Genomic DNA, 16,773 nt, shown 5'->3' with positions numbered 1-16,773 from the left:
TTTTTGTTTGGTGAAGCCCTTGTCTTTTCATGTCAAAACTTTTCAATTATTTTTCTTACTGCATCAAGAACAACCTCATCCTTGCGTAGGAGTTTACTTGAGAATAACCAAAGAGAATCATTGTTAGGATCCTCAATTTTATCTCACCTCTCTCAGGCTTTGTGTAATGTTGTTCTACTTATCCTTAATGACTTACTTGTTTTTCTTGTTATATTTCCTTTTCTATTATGGTTGATGTGAGGACATGTCAAGTAATATTAAAATCGTTAGTGTGTGATTTTGAACCAATGGCTTGGTGTGCATCAAAGATATTTCTCATGATGGTTCTTTCACTACTATTTTCAAATGTTCTTAACCCAAAAATTCTCATTATCTCTCTAAAGTTTAGATTTTTTTATCATTTCAACAACTTGGCATCTTCCACTTTTATTTAATTTATCATAATAGTTATTTTAAATATTTTCAACAATTCTTCTACAATTTATCTTAGACATTTTATCATGCATCGACCTCAAAATATTTTCATCAATGTCATCTAGAAACTTTGGTTTTCTACAAATTATTCTAGGTGTTAACATAGGTGCATGTTCATCATTTCCATTACTTGTATTACACGCATTTATCACATCAAATTGAAATGATGCATTACGTGCATTATATTAGTTGAATTAGGTGTATCTATCCTAATCATTTCAATTGGTGTATGTTGAACATTTTAATTTGTTGCATTCATCATGTCAATTTAAATTATTACATTATCATCACTTACATTACGTGCATTTAACGATATACCTTCATGTTATCTTCTTATACATTCCTTTCAAGTTGTTCATTTGCTACCTCTTATTTTTCAATCATCCCTCTCTTGTTCTTCCCATTGTAGAGTGTTTATTGTCCTACAAACAATATCATGATCAAAATACATAATCAAATACACACACAAAATTAAAAAAATTGCATCATTATTTTATAATTTGAAGTAAAATAACAATTTGAAAAACACAACAAATGAATGGTTATGTTAGAATGCCAAGTTAAAATTATTATTAATATGAAGGGAAAAAAAGACAAAACCAATCATTTCCAAGAAAATGAGACAAATAATATCCAGACCTATTATAGATAAAAAAAAGTGATATAATAGTGGGACCTTCAAGAAGACAAAATGATAGTTTTTAAATCTTTGGGTATATATTAAGATTTTCTAATAACTTGATCAAGTTTTGAAGACCTAAATCCAAGGTCCATATTAACTCATAACCGGTTAGGTTTTGAAGGTCTAAGAACAATGGATTTAGTTCTATAAAATCTGATTGGATTATGTAGAACTAGGAACCTTTTACCAATGACCAAAAAAGTGATTGGCAAGTGTTTGGTCCCCTATGTTTGTGCACTTACCCTTAGATTCTTTATGAAGCTTGTTCTTTCCTCTTTTTTCTTCTTATTAGCATTCACAATTTCTTTCTATAAGGTAGCATCACTTTCCATGGATACATGTTTTTTGAAGGTGTCTTCTCTAACATGATTGTTAATAATCTTACATAAGATAGGAATTTCACGTACCTCTTATTTGATATTATGCTATATTTCAATTAAATATGAAAATATATAAAAAATAACAAATATGGGAGAAGAAAAAAATGCCTAAGTCAAAAAAGACAAAAAAATAAATTTTTTGTTAGATTACTTGAAGATTTCAAATGCTTCTAACACATGATGGTTGTTTTAATAACATGTAGAAGAAAAATGTGGTCTAAAAAGAACAAATTAATTCATTTTTAACCAATTGTCAATAGAATATAAAATAATTATTTAAATTAATTTTCAACACTTGTCACATTAAGTGTTATGTGCAATTGTTAGACATTAACACCTTCAAAATTATATGTAATTTAGTTGTATTCCCATATGTTTGTTTTAAAACTTCAAAGGCCTATGCTAACAAACTCTATGATTTTGTTAGTAATTCAAAATCCATGCATAATGGAAATAATAATAGCTAGCCTCTATTCTCTCTCGCAACCCACCCGATAGTGGAGGCTTGGGATCCTGGGGACCCTCCTCATATATCCCTTAGATAATTAACTTCCATTAACATTTGTAATTTGTACCTTTTGGTTTCTTCTTGCATGCATCTTTCAAGTATCAATTACCAAAATTATGTAAAGAGTTGGGTAGAGCCATTTTACACTACTTTGAACTTGAGGTTTGATAGTTACGTCTGTATTATGGAAGTCCTTAGGACCCAAGAATAAGGTAATCAAAAGCATAGTCAAGATAGATATTTTCTCCTAAAAGCAAGAAGAAAATTAATTTCCATAGCCAAGTCAATGGGCTATATATGAATATTTCAGGTAGATTCAAAGAAGCTAATGATAATTCAAATAGAATGAATGGTTTTGTAAAACACAAAGTTGAATTGGTTTTAGAATAGAAAATTTGAATATAAACGAAAGCATGTTTGGTATGCTTTCAAACCAACAAGAAACTAGATCACTATTAGCTCCTATCTTAAGAATTTGGAGCTTTGTGAAGTAACGTATGGGTAACTATATAGATTCATAAAAGAAATATGGCAAATTATTTCTTACTTTTATTAATGTGCTCGTGGGATATTTATCTTGAAAGGTTAGCCAAGAAAATAATTACACACAATATCTTAAATTGTGTAAAGTGAGGAACTTAAGATAATCTAGTGCATGATCGGTTTAGCTCATAATAAAAAAAACTACAAAGTTATAGTCATAATCTAAATGTTTGATGCTAGTATTGAAATCATATGATCTATTTTGTTCTCTAATCAATTATAAAAAGCAAATTGTCTTTTATAATGGTATTTAGAAATGCTTTGTTAAGGATTGGTCATTGAAATAACATTTTCCTTTTCATCATATTGGTTATGAAATTTTGAGACAATCATACACAATCCTTATTTGTTTATTTTAATCACCCCAAAATTGAAATATGATGGTAGATAACATCTTTTATATTTTTATGATAGAAATACACTTCATAATTAAATTTCTATGAATGTTCTATCATTAGCCCAAAAATATATGTATCTATATATAGATTTAATTTATGTTCTTTGGAGGTCCAGTTTGCAGTAATTAATCATGACATGTCACAGTTTAAACTTTAACATTTGTTGGAGTGGGTGAGAACAAAAGGCATCATGTCTATAAATGGAATTAATTCAGTCAAGCTGATTGTTGGTCTTCACATGATCTTTTGAACGCTGTAGTTGTGAGCACAAAAGAACCTTTGAATTCTCCTGGATAAATCTAATGGTTAGAAAAGAGAGCCAAACATCTACTTTTATTAAGTAAAATAAATTGTCTTGTAGTATCAACCACTATATTATTTTTTAAGATTGAGATCTACAACTACTTTCTTTCACCATAAGGCATGACGAAAAACTAAAAACAGAATTCCACTGCAATTCCAAAAAATATGTAAGAGGAATTATCTTAGTTGTATATTATGTTTTTTATATGAATGTGGACAGCAGGACACTGTTGTTGTTGCTAAATGATACTTTCCCATTAACAACTCTTGTTGTCCTCTTTTATATTTATTTGTATATAATTAATGGAAAAATTCTATTCATCAATATATATATAGATTCGGTTTCCAATTTATACTCTAATATATTAACACATATTTTACTATAAAGATAAAACGACTGAAGTGACTTTTGATGCGGGTGTAGATTTAAATACAATAAAACACTCTATTCTATGATATGACACCTCTAAATCTACGGTAAAATTTTCGGCCGGCGATTGTCAGTATGATTTTCCTGTCTGAAGCAGATCTCGGGACCCGAAAGCCAAATTTAACCTTTGTAATTACGTGAATTTTGTTTTCATTCATTTATCTGGTTCCCCTCAATGAACGTCATTTTCTTCATGCATATATAATTTCAAGAAGAGAAAGGATCCTCCTCTTGGTCAGCGTAGACAGAGATACTGCAGATCTAAACCTTTCATTACCAAAGAATCGCTGGGTGTTAATTACTGTAATATGGAGTGGCTATTTTGGGGTTTGGCGGCTGTTTGTGCTGGTTTGGTTTTGTTTTTGCTCAAGATTGTAACAACAATTTGGTGGAAGCCTCTACAAGTGAAAAAATCCTTTGAAGCCCAAGGAATCAGGGGTCCTCCTTACCAGCTATTCTATGGGAACTTTAAAGATATATCCAGAATGACGGATGAGAATAAGTCCAAACCAATGCCTGCATTCTCACATGACATAATCCCTCGAGTTCTTCCCCATATACATCAGTGGGCCAAAACCTATGGTACACTTTGTATTTTGTATCTTCTAAGCATCTGGGATTCCATTAAGAATATTGAAGGAATCCTACTTAGCACCACAGATCCTACTTGTGCGTTGTTAGAACTTAGAATAATAGCTGATTAAGAAGAACAGTGAGTTATTAAGAATAAGATACAAGTTTATGACGATCCTGTAGACTAATAAAGTTCTTACATGTGATATAGGTCAGGACTTCATTTTCTGGTTTGGGCCGAATGCCAGGTTGATTGTTCCCCACCCTGAGCTTATTAAGGAGATATGTTCCACTAAATTTGGCAGCTATACAAAACCTCCGACCAATCCCCTTTCGAGGCAACTGGTTGGACAGGGACTTGTTGGGTTGACAGGTGAGAAATGGGCTCAGCACAGGAAAATCATCAATCCAGCTTTCCATATGGATCTCTTGAAGGTAAGGCACTGAATGTATGTATTAATGTTTTTTATTAGGACAAGAATGATATAATATATAAATTGAATTCTGCTTTTAGAGAGATGTCTATCAATTTCCTTTGGCTAAATAAACATAGATGTAGATATAGATAATGAATTTTCTGAATTCGATTGTGTGAGAGTTTTTTGCATCAATGTTTCGAATCACACTCCATGATCCATCCTCAAGATGATAAGAGAGCTGAAAGAGGAGAAATGATATAATCTTGCATAAACATAGATGTACTTTGCGCGTCTATAAAGCACCTAGCGAAGTGCGGCACTCCAGGTATGGCAGAACATGGCTTCCATATGGACTGCTTGTTCCATATGATCAGATGCTGGTAAGGTGATTTCGGCTCGTACTTCTCTCCTTCCAACTATCCATACTTTCCCCTCAGCAACAAAAGGATACCTGCACAGTACCGGTATGGCAGATCCAACTTCACCCTACAGTCAAACACTTTCTGCACCATCAATACACCACTCACCTGTACAACCCCTTCTTGACCAATCAGAAGAGCGAATGACTTCTATTCTTCAGATCCTCGAGCCAGCTGACGAGGTATGTTTTATATATATATATGTATGTATGTATGTATGTACATACATGTATGTATGTATATATGCATATGTATATATCTATATGTACATTGTAAGTTGTCATGTATGTATACATATACATATGTATATGTATATATACACGCATACACACACATATATATACATATACATATGTAGACACACACACACATATTTATTCACAAAGGACTCAATTACTATCGCAGATTCCAGATTACTAATGCCAATGGATAATACTTTAACATGGAGTACATAGCATCCACCCAAACAAATCAGTAAGAGCAAAGAAGTTGCATTTTCAAATAGTAAAGATAGATCTCACTATTAAATCAGATTTGTTTTCAACTGAAGACTTCACAGATTTGGACCATAGGCAAAACAGAGGGAGGAGTGACTCCCATTGAAACCGCAAATGCCAGAACAGGGAGAATCTTGCACCTATGAAATAGTGAACAAGATTGAAATTCCAGTTGGATTTGCAAATATATAAGAAACATAAAACTCCACAATGCTTTCCTACAATGCAAAACCATGGCCTTTTAAAGAGCTCCAAGAAGTTTCCTGAAGGATTACAAGGTCAACATTAGTTATTTATTAATTTTTATTTTATACTTAATTTATTAACTAAAAGGGCATGTGAGATTTTATTTTCTTTGGAACCACTTAATCAATTGATTAAACTAAGTTATAAATATTTTGGGGATATTATAGTACTCCTGACCCAAGAAATTGCTTGCCCTCAAGTAATTGCAAACTCCGATGTTCCAAGATTTTTCCACTCTTCAATAGGGCATCTTTAATTGGTAGATCCTTCCAGCGAATTAGGTACTTGCTGATGGTGCATGACCTTGACTTCCACTCATTGACATTGATGATCTCTGCGGGATCCAATGTGAGTTCCCCTCTTCATCAATAGGTCGAAGTCCTTGAAAACCATGACACACAAACATGAAAAGACATTGTGAATCTGACTTCCTTCTAGAGGCTCCAATTCATAGTCAACTTCCCCCACATGCATTATCTGTTGATTCTGAGCTAGCTGTAGGTTATCCTTGAGAGACCAGAGGATATCCAAACTCTCTTGCAACCAATCCTTGGCCTCAATGCACGATTGTTACCTAATGCCAAATCCATGAATGATGAAGCCTCATATCCATATAGAGCTTTGAAGGGAGACATACCTATTGGCATGTGGTAGGTAGTGTTCTAAATGAAGCTCACCAGTCCACGCTTTCTTGCAATGTAGCTCCTCAGTTAGCCCCCCAATCACTTGTTCACAATCTCCACATATACATGTGGTAGCTCATATTTGGTGACAACATTGCACCTACCAAGCCAAAAAGTTCCATCTAGGAAGTGCTGAGGAAACAACTATCTTTGTCTTTGACTTTGTTCCGTGAAAGGCCTTGCAAGTGGAACACCTCTTGGAAGAATGACCCTACTACTTGAGCTGCCTGAAATCCTACAGGAATGGAAAAGAGATGGCCATATTTGGTCAAGAAATCCACCACAACACAAATGCAATCCTTCCCTTGCACCTTGGGAAGTTCAGTGATGAAGTCCATCGAGATGCTTTTCCAATTCTGATCAAGTATTGACAAATGGTGAACTAGCCTTGGAGGCAATGTATGCTCAGATTTGTTTTGTTGGCAAGTGGTACATTCCCTCATGTTTGAGGCCCTTCGAAGCATACCTTTCCCAAAATTGCCAATAGATCTTAAGGTACCTTGGGTGTGCTGCCAAAGGTGAATTGTGAACTTCTCTCAAAATATTCTCCTCCAGCTTTGATTCAAGTACCAAATAGATTCTCTCCTTATAGTAGATGATATCACCAACCACCTTGTACCTATCATCCCGCATTTTACCATCCATCAACTAGCATGCAAAGGTTTTCTTGTAGTAACTTGCGGGCCTTCCAATCTGTGACAACTAACATATGGAAGGTCTCCTTGATAGTGTGTCAACCACCATATTCCTCTTCCCCTTCATGTACTCAATGTCAAAATTATATGATCGGATTTTTCTCACTCATTTATGTTGTCGCTCATTCAAGCCTTGCTCCAGGAAATATTTTAGAGTATTATAGTCTGCCCTTACAACAAATTATACTTAAAGGAGGCATTCTCGAAGCTTGGTCAATGCATGCATGATGGTGAGGATCTCCTTATCATAGATTAAGTACAATCATTTGACTTCTAAGAGTTTTCAACTCTCAAATGAAATGTTATGACAATCTTGCATTAAGATCACTCTAATGCCTTCTCCTAACTCATCACACTCTAGGATGAAGAGTCAAGTGAAGTCTAGTAATGCCAATACCATACATGTACTCATAACTTCCTTCAATCTTTCGAAGGCTTGTTATGCTTGATCATCCCAATGGAAATCTCCACTCTTCATCAGGTTTGTGAGTAGTACTCCTAGCTACAAAAATCTTTTCATATTTGTTTGTAGTAACTGCACAACCCAAAGATCCTATGCAGCTCCACAAGTGTCCTAGGTGTGGGCCAAACAAGAATTGGCTGAATTTTCTCACAATGCACCTGAATCCCTCGATAATTGATGGCATGTCCTAAGGATCAAATTTCGGTCATCCCAATTTCGCACTTCGACTTCTTCAAAAATAATGACTGTTACTTGCTGATTCCTCGCACTTCATCCAAATGCCTCAAATGCTTACTGTAAATAAGTATGCCATTAAAGAACAACAACAAAAAATTACTCAACTACTTGTTCAAGATGTGGGTCATGCAAGACTAGAAAGTTATTGGAGCATTGGTCAATCCAAATGACATGACCAAGAACTCATAGTGTGTATAGCGACAATGAAATACTATTTTATATTACTCCCTCGTGCGGATTTGGTGATAATCGAAACATAAATCAATCTTGTATTAGTAGGCCGCTTCGTGTAGTTTATCTAAGAACTCAACCAATCTTGGGAATGGGGCATCTTCTTTCGAAGGTCATCTTATTCAACACTCATTAGTCGACGCACATCCTCAGTGTACATCTTGAGAACCTTGTCCTTCCTCATCAACACTACCAAGGCAAAGGGGTTGGAGCTGGGTCTAATCCATCCTTTGTCTTGGAGTTCTTGGATCGTCTTCTCTATCTCTTCTTTGAACTTCTTGGGATGGTGATAGTGCATGTTGATAATAGGCTTGACTCCCTCTTCCAACTCGATCATATGCTCAAAAGCTCTATGTGCAGATGTACCTAGAAGAATGTTTGCGGAGACCAAACCATGTCTGTCGAACACTACCTAAAGCTCATCGTGGTAGCATGCTTGTTGTCCAGTCAGAGGTTTAATGGAAACCAAACATCGTGCTGCCCAAACAATTTCATCATTTTTAATTGGTTCCATCCACTTTGCCAAAACCTCCCTCCTACCACAATTCGACATTCCTCACAATACCACTGTTTTCCATCCACTTCATATGAGAACTACATCCTCTTGAAACTTTATGTTCCCTAGTGAAGGGTCTCTATCCACTGAATGCCTAAGATGACATCTGTGTCATCCAAATCTACTATGAAGAAATCATTTGTCATTGTGTAGTTCCCCATTGTGACACTAGTTGCAAAACCAAATGAGTACATGATACTGAATTTTCTCCTACCACCTTGACTATGAACCCCTTATGCTCCTCTATATGAAAACCCCTCCTACCCATGATTGGCAAGTAGATGTAGTTGAGTGTGTCCCCATTATCAAGCATGACTATGACTTGTTGCCCTTGGAGTGTAACACAAACCTAAAATACACTACACCTTGGTGTATTGGCCAATGCATAAATGATACCTCCCCTTTTTTACGAGCGGCAATTTTGTCTACATAGGTTTTTCTTCTTTAGCCTACTCTTCCTCCTACAACTCTAGTGCTTCATTCTCCTGCTCACTGTCAGATATTGCCTTAATGTAGTGGATCTTTCCCTTTCATAGGCATCGACAACCTGGCTCTCACAACTCCTTACATGTGAAGCAAAGTTTCATTCTCCTAAGCTCTTGTTTGGTGGCCTTGTCTAGCAAAGGCTTCTTCGGGAATGAGTTCTTGTCCTTTTCCTTGTGTGCGAGTGGTGGTTTGGCATGTTTGTATCTCCTAGAAGAAGACAAAGTCTCCATGTCACATTCCCTATTGATTGTCATCATGCGTGTGTTGGGGTTGAAACCTTTGACCTAACCCTTGAGGGATTCCATCAATTCATCCATGAATAGTACTACAAGTCTTCTCTAGCATACCCTATAGGGCCATACCTCAAACTAGCTCATCACTGCCTTTTTATCCCCCTTGTCTCCACCATGGGGTGTGAAAAGGCCATCCAGCATCACTCCCTCCAGATCGGTCAGACATTGTACCAATATTTCCAAGCAACAACACTCCTCCAGTTGTTCTTGGCAACGATCTATGAATTTGAATCGTCCATGGTTATATCCTTTTGTGACTGATTACTTTGTACCAAGGAAGGATTCTTAGTCCTTACCTTGTGTCTCTTGGTCTTGTGTCTTGTTTTGTTTCTTCTCAGTCACCGTTTGGTGCTTCAAATTTGGCTGGCTCTTTTGTTTGTATGCTTAGTCCCATAAACCCTTGTGGTTTTTTGTTGGACATTAATATTATTATCTTATCTCTCAAAAATGTCATTAACTAGCACTAATAATCTTTAAAATTTTGAGATATAATTGTCCATTGGTCTCACCCGTCTCAGTTGTGCCAACTCCTTGAAGTTGAGTTCTAGATCCTTCCCATCAAAGCGATCAATGTATCTCTCTATGAAATCTGTGTATGAAGTAACTTAGTCATGACTGAAGGTGACCATCTCATGGTGCCACCATTTGTAAGCAACCCTTTCAAGTGTAGAGCTGAAAATTTGATTACTTTGTCTACAAGTATTGGATTGAGCTATAAGTAGGTATCTTCTTTTTGTACCATGCTCTTTGATGTCTTCTCGGATCCATCAAAAGTAGATAGGTTCAACTCGTCAAGCTTTCACTTGATGTCATTATTGTGATAGTCATGGCTCTTTGAATACTTCATCTGCAAATCTACATAATCCTTGAATTGTAGCTCTACTCCAAACCCTACATCAACCCAAGCTTGCCTTAATTGATATTGCAACTCCAATAAGATAGACTCTTGTTCTTTGCATTGTTCAGTTCTTTGGGGAAATATCAACATCATTGGGTGCATGTGGAATGCTGTGTATGAGGCCTCTAATTGACAGGATTATCATTGTGCTCATTCTGACCTCCATTTTTCCTTCCTTCCACCAAAAGTTGAAGCATTTCACCAGTTTTTTGTTGTCCCATTTCCCAAGTCTTACCAAGCTGTTGTTGTCCATTCACCAAAGTCTTGTTGAGCTCTTGTTGTCCTCTTTTTAGCTCCTGTAGCAATGTCATCATCTCAGGCTTCTCTGGCTTCAGCGCTTCATTCCCCATCTTGTCTACTAATTGGGATCTTGTCCACAGCCAACTATACCCAACAGACTGGTTATATCACCAACTCTAATACCATTGTAATGTCCCAAACTATGTGCAATCACTCCACGTATGATGGGTCACAAATTTTGTGCAAAGTATGTTTTCCACCATGTGCAATCATCTCACTTTGCCCCACGCTATCAGATGTTGGTACAGTGATTTCCGCTCGTACTTCTCTCCTTCCAACTACCCCTATACTCCCATCACTTTATGGAAGGATATATGTACAACATAGCCAACTCCACTGTACAGTCAAACACTTATGATTTCTTTAGTATGGTGTTCAGCCCTACAATGACTTCTTGACCCGTCAAAAGGGTGAATGACCAATGTTCTTCAGATCTTCAGGCCAGCTGACAGGGCATGCTACTTATATTCACTAACAACTGAATTGATATTGCAAATTCCAGATATATTAATGCTAATGAATAACGCTTCAACACAGAGCACACAACATCCACCCAAACAAATTCACTAAGAACAGAGAGGCATTCTCAGGTTATACAGATAGATCTCAAATTACATCAGATTTGTCTTCAACTAACGAATTCAAAGATTTGGACAATAGGAAGAGTAGGATTGCAGAGTACTTCCCACTAAAACAGAATAGGGAGGATCTTGCACCTCCAAAACAGTGAACAAGACTGAATTCCAACTGGAATTGCAAATATATGTGAAACATAAAACTCCACAATGCTTTCGTTCAATGCAAACCATGGCCTTATAAAGAGCTCCAGGAAGCTTTCCAAAGAGTTACGAGGAGGCCAACATTAGTTATGACTTTTTATTTTATAATTAATTAATTAATTGTAAGGGTCTGTAAGATATTGTTAAATTTGGGACTACTTAATCAATTGATTTAATTGAGTCATGATTTTTTTTGGGACATTACAACATCAATCTTCTTAAAAGGTTTATGTGAATGGATTAATGGATCAGTGCCTCATCATGAAGGACAAAACCCTGTTTCGAAGCATGCAAGGGCAGACTATTGGGTTTTTTTACTATTTACATAGCCAAGATGGTTTCACTGATTAGGTGTAATCCCTAGGTTATGCAGCCCCCTTAGCATTCCATGGCCAATTCCCTCATAAAATTATCTCCATGGCAAAATTTGGACTTGTGCCTCATTACAAGCATTGGTGAGTGTTTGAACCCTGAAACTCATCAGTTTTAAGAAGCTTCTAGTCCCGAACCTTAAGCCACTCTTAGAAGGATGTCTACTGCAGGGTCATATTACTTAAGGCCACAGTTAAAATAATATGAACTCAATCCACTCTATTAAGGAAATGATGTTTCCAATGAAGAAACCAAAATTAATGGTCACGCCTGTGCTGAAAGATCATCTCTGAGTGCAAGATCGTGGTCATTTTGACAGCAGAATACTTCCCTGAGACTCTGTGTGATTTAAGTCCAAGGTGGCACATTTTTCCAGCAGTTATAACAAGATAAATGGAAGACCGTGGAGCTACATACAAGTTTTCATCAGTACTGTTTAACAAACTGGCAAGTGAAGGGTACATGTAGTCCTATTGAATTGAGACATCATTCTATATGACACGTGTGTTGGGATGTGCAATTGAATATGATTTACATTTTTAAAACATTTACATGCATTAGTTTTTCACTCAAATTCACTAAATCATAAGATTCAAAATACATAATGCAAGCATGAAACACTGAATTGTTAAGCACTTTGATTATGTTTTTAATTCGTAACTACCAATCCTACTTTGAGCTTATCAAATTAACCATTAGATTTGTTAAGCACTTTGATTATGTTTGTAATAAGTAATAACCAATTTTAATTTGAGCTTGTCAATTTAGCCATAAGATTTAACCTTGTCTTGGCTGATGAGTTTCTATCATCGATTTTCTGTTCCAATTTGTAGAATTTACTTTTATCTTAACTATTCTCCAGATGCAGAACTCTGCAGAAAACTACCCTTATCTGTTAGAAACTATGCAGATTATTTGGTAAATTACTATATGCTTCTCTATTTTGATATTTTTACTCAGGGTTTCATTGGAATATATGTTCACTAGTTTTAGTCTTTGATATTTGATTGTATTTGTTCTGTTAATACAGGGTATGATTCCAACAATTGTGAAAAGCAGTGCCAAAATGTTGGATGAATGGGGGAAGTTGATATTGTCAGGTGCATCAGAAATTGAAGTGCAAAAGGAGTTCCGTGATCTCACCGCAGATATTATTGCCCACACAGCATTTGGTAGCAGTTTTACAGAGGGGAAGAATATCTTTGATATGCAGGACAAACAGATGATTCTTACATCCGAATTATTTCGCAGAGTTTATATTCCAGGTTTCAGGTGACAAACTAATGTGTTATGACAGCACAATTTTCAATCTTAACTTCCAACAGAATGCAATCAAAATTTTCAATGAAATGTTATTTTTTCACTGACCCTGTTATTTTTGTCTTGAAACTATCGTTGGAGAGATTTTCCAATACTTGTCTTACAGTTGAGAGGACCACTTATTTGCAACTATATCATCCCATCTAAAATGCTTTTGTCCTTCAGAAATTATCTGTATTTGGTAGTGTTTTTCTGTTGAGGAATTTTTATCCTGTGAATATATTTTAATCAATAGGGTAAACGACTTGGAACATCGAGTATACTCATATTCTAAAGTATTCAGAATCTTTAACTTATGTTGGTTTCTTATATTTTATAATATTTGAAAGTGACTCCTCTTACCAGGTTTCTGCCTACTACAAAAAATAGGCAACTTTGGAATATGGAGAAAGAAATTAGAAGATGTGTAAGAGAAGTTATAGATGCCAGGGAAAAGACTGCTGCAATGGAGAAAACAGGTAGCTATGGAGTCGATCTGCTCGGTTTAATGATGTCTGAGAGCAAGAAGCAGGTGGGAGTCGGTTTTAAAAGTAATGCAAGCCTGACTATAGAGGAAATCATTGATGAATGTAAGACTTTCTACTTTGCCGGTCATGAAACGACGTCAGTACTATTGACATGGTGTATAATATTGTTGAGCATACATCAAGATTGGCAAGAGCAAGGTCGCAGAGAGGTGAGGGAAGTATGTGGGAGAAACAATTACCCAGATGCAGAAAACTTAAGTCGCCTCAAAATTGTAAGGGCCGTCTAACTCAAACTGAAATTTCCATGCAAATATCATAAAGTGTTTTGGATTTTGTAAACTGATAAATTTCAGGACAGGCCGTTTGCTTCTGCTCTTAAAAACTGAATTTAATTAGGACCCTTTTGCTTTTCCCTGCACATGAAGCACCTGCTGACACATTCAAGAAACGTAGATGCAGTTATTTTGTAAATTTAAACATGTGGAGGGAATATGATTCACTCTAAGATATAGGGCATACGTAAAATGATATCAAAGAAGGTAAACTATAAGAGTTAGTGGGTAAGTAGTTGGTATAAGAAATGAAACAAAAAGCAGAAACATTATTCAAATTTATTCATAGAGTCTTAAGCAAAAATATAAAATCACCGGAAGTACTGGGAAGCAATACCCAATTCAACAAGTGATAATTAAACTGTTGAACAAGCACTGGCATTTGAATCCAATAGCAACATTTTGGATGTCCCATAAAATATTGTATTGTATGGATGTTTTTCTAGGTGGGAATGATTATAAATGAAGCCTTGAGACTGTATCCACCTGCAGTATTTCTACCGCGGCAGGCATACAAGGCAACAAAACTTGGAAGGCTTTCGATTCCTGCAGGCACTCTAATTGACCTTCCAATCCTTGTAATACATCATGATCCTGCTTTATGGGGAAGTGATGCCAATGATTTCAACCCAGGGCGATTTAGTGAAGGAATTGCAAAGGCTGCAAAGCATCCAATGGCGTTCATGCCCTTTGGAGCGGGTCCAACTACATGTGTGGGTCAGAACTTTGCCTTGTTGGAAGCCAAATTAGTGTTGGCCATGATTCTACAAAAGTTTTCTTTTGGCACTTCGCCTGCCTATACCCATGCTCCTATGCTTTTAATAACCCTGAAACCTCAATATGGAGCTCAAGTTATCTTCAGCATGGACTAATATGAAATATCTGAAAACAGTACTGCCTAGTAATTTCTCTAAAAGTTGTATATAGTCTTCTATTAGAGCCTCTGTACTTGCTTTATTTTGAAATGTAGAGAAATCTATCATCAAGACTTGATAGTGTAGAATAGTAATTCTAAACAGGGGTGTTGGGAATAATCATCTTTTCTGGACTTAATATCATGAATAAGATAATATTTATCACCAAGTTAATATCGTTCATACATTATAATAAATGTTTACTGCATTTAGAATGTTGGATTAACCACTTTCCCATATAAACTACCCAGATTAACTTACCAACATGTAACAAATCTATTCCCAACAGCACTTACACAGCTGGTATGTGTGTTATATTTATCAAACAAAAAGGTCTAATTGTACAAAACTAAAACCTTAAACATGTGACTATTTCTCAATCAGGCTGCAGTATATTTTGTCCCTTACAAAAAAAAAACTCAGAACTTGTTTCTTGGCAGTACCTTTGTTAATGCATTTGCTGCCTGTTTTCAGTTGCACAATACTTGTTTTGTACAGTGAAATATGCACCCCTCTTGATTCTTGCCCAGATTTTTCATCTCTTTCAACCAAGTGGTTTTGTCAAACAGTTTACCTGCATGTATTTCCGTAGCCGCTGTAGTCATACTTATCTTTGCAAGGGATACTGTAACCCGAGAGAAAACAGTGAATCTCTGTAGGTGGGCAATAATTGCTATTCTTGTACTCTTTTGTTGTGTCTTATTCGAAAGGGCTTTATACCACATGATTTTCTGTGGCTGGTAATCTATGAACCCCCTCTTTAGGCGAGACACTAAGATTTAAATCCAAACTTTAAATCCAATTATACATTCTCTATAGATTTTTCATATAGAGGATCCAAAATACCAAATTTGGAATACATCCCAGCTCCCAACCCTTAAAAAAACCCTTTCAAAAATACATAAACAAAGTCCTACAAAAATTCGCAGTTTTCTCTTAAATTACAATTACAATGTGACTTTCAAAAGGTAAAGCATGGCTACAACAGCTACAAAAAGCCCTACAAAAATAAGTAAGGCTACAGCGGCGACAGGAAGCTTTGCAATGTTTCGCACTCATTATGAACGAACTTACACGAAAGAAATGTATTTGAAATAACAAAAATTGTCTCCAACAATAAAAAATGGTCAGTGGTCGCGGTGCCTCTAAAAACTGCATGCTACGTCAAAACCCGAACTCCAAATCACCGACTGGAGATTGAAGATATATAAAACCTTTTCAGTAAATTACATAGTGTTGTAATTTTTTAATCAAGTTTATTCAACTATATTTTATAGGAAAAAGTATTTTAAAGTACAAGTGAGGAGGGTTGAAAGTATCTTATTATTACGCCGTAGGCGTTCCCATATGAAAGAAGCAGGCTAACTTTTCCAATCAACGGTGGAGTCTTGCTAAAAGGCCTTCGACGTCAGCGTCGTTCATTGTTTGAAAGGTAAAAGTCAGCTTGCAGGTGAGTTCAGAAAACACATGAAAGAAAAAGCAGCTGCCTATGCGGTGTAGGTCCTGAATTATATGGCCATTCATTAGAAATCATGCCTTGTCTTCCATGGCCAGGTTCCGAAATGAAATTTTTGTGTAGGGTTTATAGAGAGAAATTCTTAACCATACGAAAGAATCCGCCTGCGAGCAGTCATTCCCGTCGTCAACGCATGAAACGTGAAGTATATACACATTCTGTATATGTCCACTGGAATATATGTCAAAGTTTATTTGCTTGCATAAATTTGATAAATATGTATAATTAGATGAATAAACATCCTCCACCATTTATGTGATGGCCTCAAGTTTAGCAGGCCAGAGCCTTCCCTCAGCAGCCACCATATTCTTCTGACAAAGAAACATCTTGGCATAAACATCGTCCACGGTTAATATGTC

General features: G+C 36.0%; 1 protein-coding gene and 1 long non-coding RNA gene across 2 annotated transcripts; one reads left to right on the top strand and one right to left on the bottom strand.

Moving 5' to 3' along the window:
* Positions 1 to 702: 702 nt before the first annotated feature.
* Positions 703 to 16,749, bottom strand: LOC149536884 (uncharacterized). Its single transcript, XR_016357289.1, has 2 exons — positions 15,342 to 16,749; positions 703 to 896 (listed from the first exon to the last, which is right to left on the bottom strand). It is a non-coding gene; the product is annotated as an uncharacterized LOC149536884 (long non-coding RNA).
* On the top strand, positions 3,708 to 15,067 carry LOC149536885 (cytochrome P450 734A1-like). Its single transcript, XM_089805443.1, has 5 exons — positions 3,708 to 4,300; positions 4,503 to 4,726; positions 12,896 to 13,137; positions 13,531 to 13,924; positions 14,431 to 15,067. The coding sequence occupies exons 1-5, from the start codon at positions 4,027 to 4,029 to the stop codon at positions 14,854 to 14,856; spliced, it is 1,560 nt and encodes a 519-aa protein (XP_089661569.1). The 5' UTR covers positions 3,708 to 4,026; the 3' UTR covers positions 14,857 to 15,067.
* Positions 16,750 to 16,773: the final 24 nt, after the last annotated feature.

Source organism: Cupressus sempervirens, chromosome 10 (assembly GCF_028749045.1).
Source record: "Cupressus sempervirens isolate cs-2001-9-10 chromosome 10, ASM2874904v1, whole genome shotgun sequence".
Lineage (NCBI taxonomy): Eukaryota > Viridiplantae > Streptophyta > Pinopsida > Cupressales > Cupressaceae > Cupressus > Cupressus sempervirens.
The sequence above is the reverse complement of the archived record's forward strand: the minus strand, read 5'-3'. Positions and strand labels throughout refer to the sequence as shown.

Bases quoted from the DNA above. Each gene is read 5' to 3' on its own strand.
- LOC149536885 (XM_089805443.1), top strand. From the start codon at position 4,027: ATGGAGTGGCTATTTTGGGGTTTGGCGGCTGTTTGTGCTGGTTTGGTT. The intron at 4,301-4,502 runs GTACACTTTGTA...CATGTGATATAG, and splicing joins TCAGTGGGCCAAAACCTATG to GTCAGGACTTCATTTTCTGG. The intron at 13,925-14,430 runs GTAAGGGCCGTC...ATGTTTTTCTAG, and splicing joins ACTTAAGTCGCCTCAAAATT to GTGGGAATGATTATAAATGA.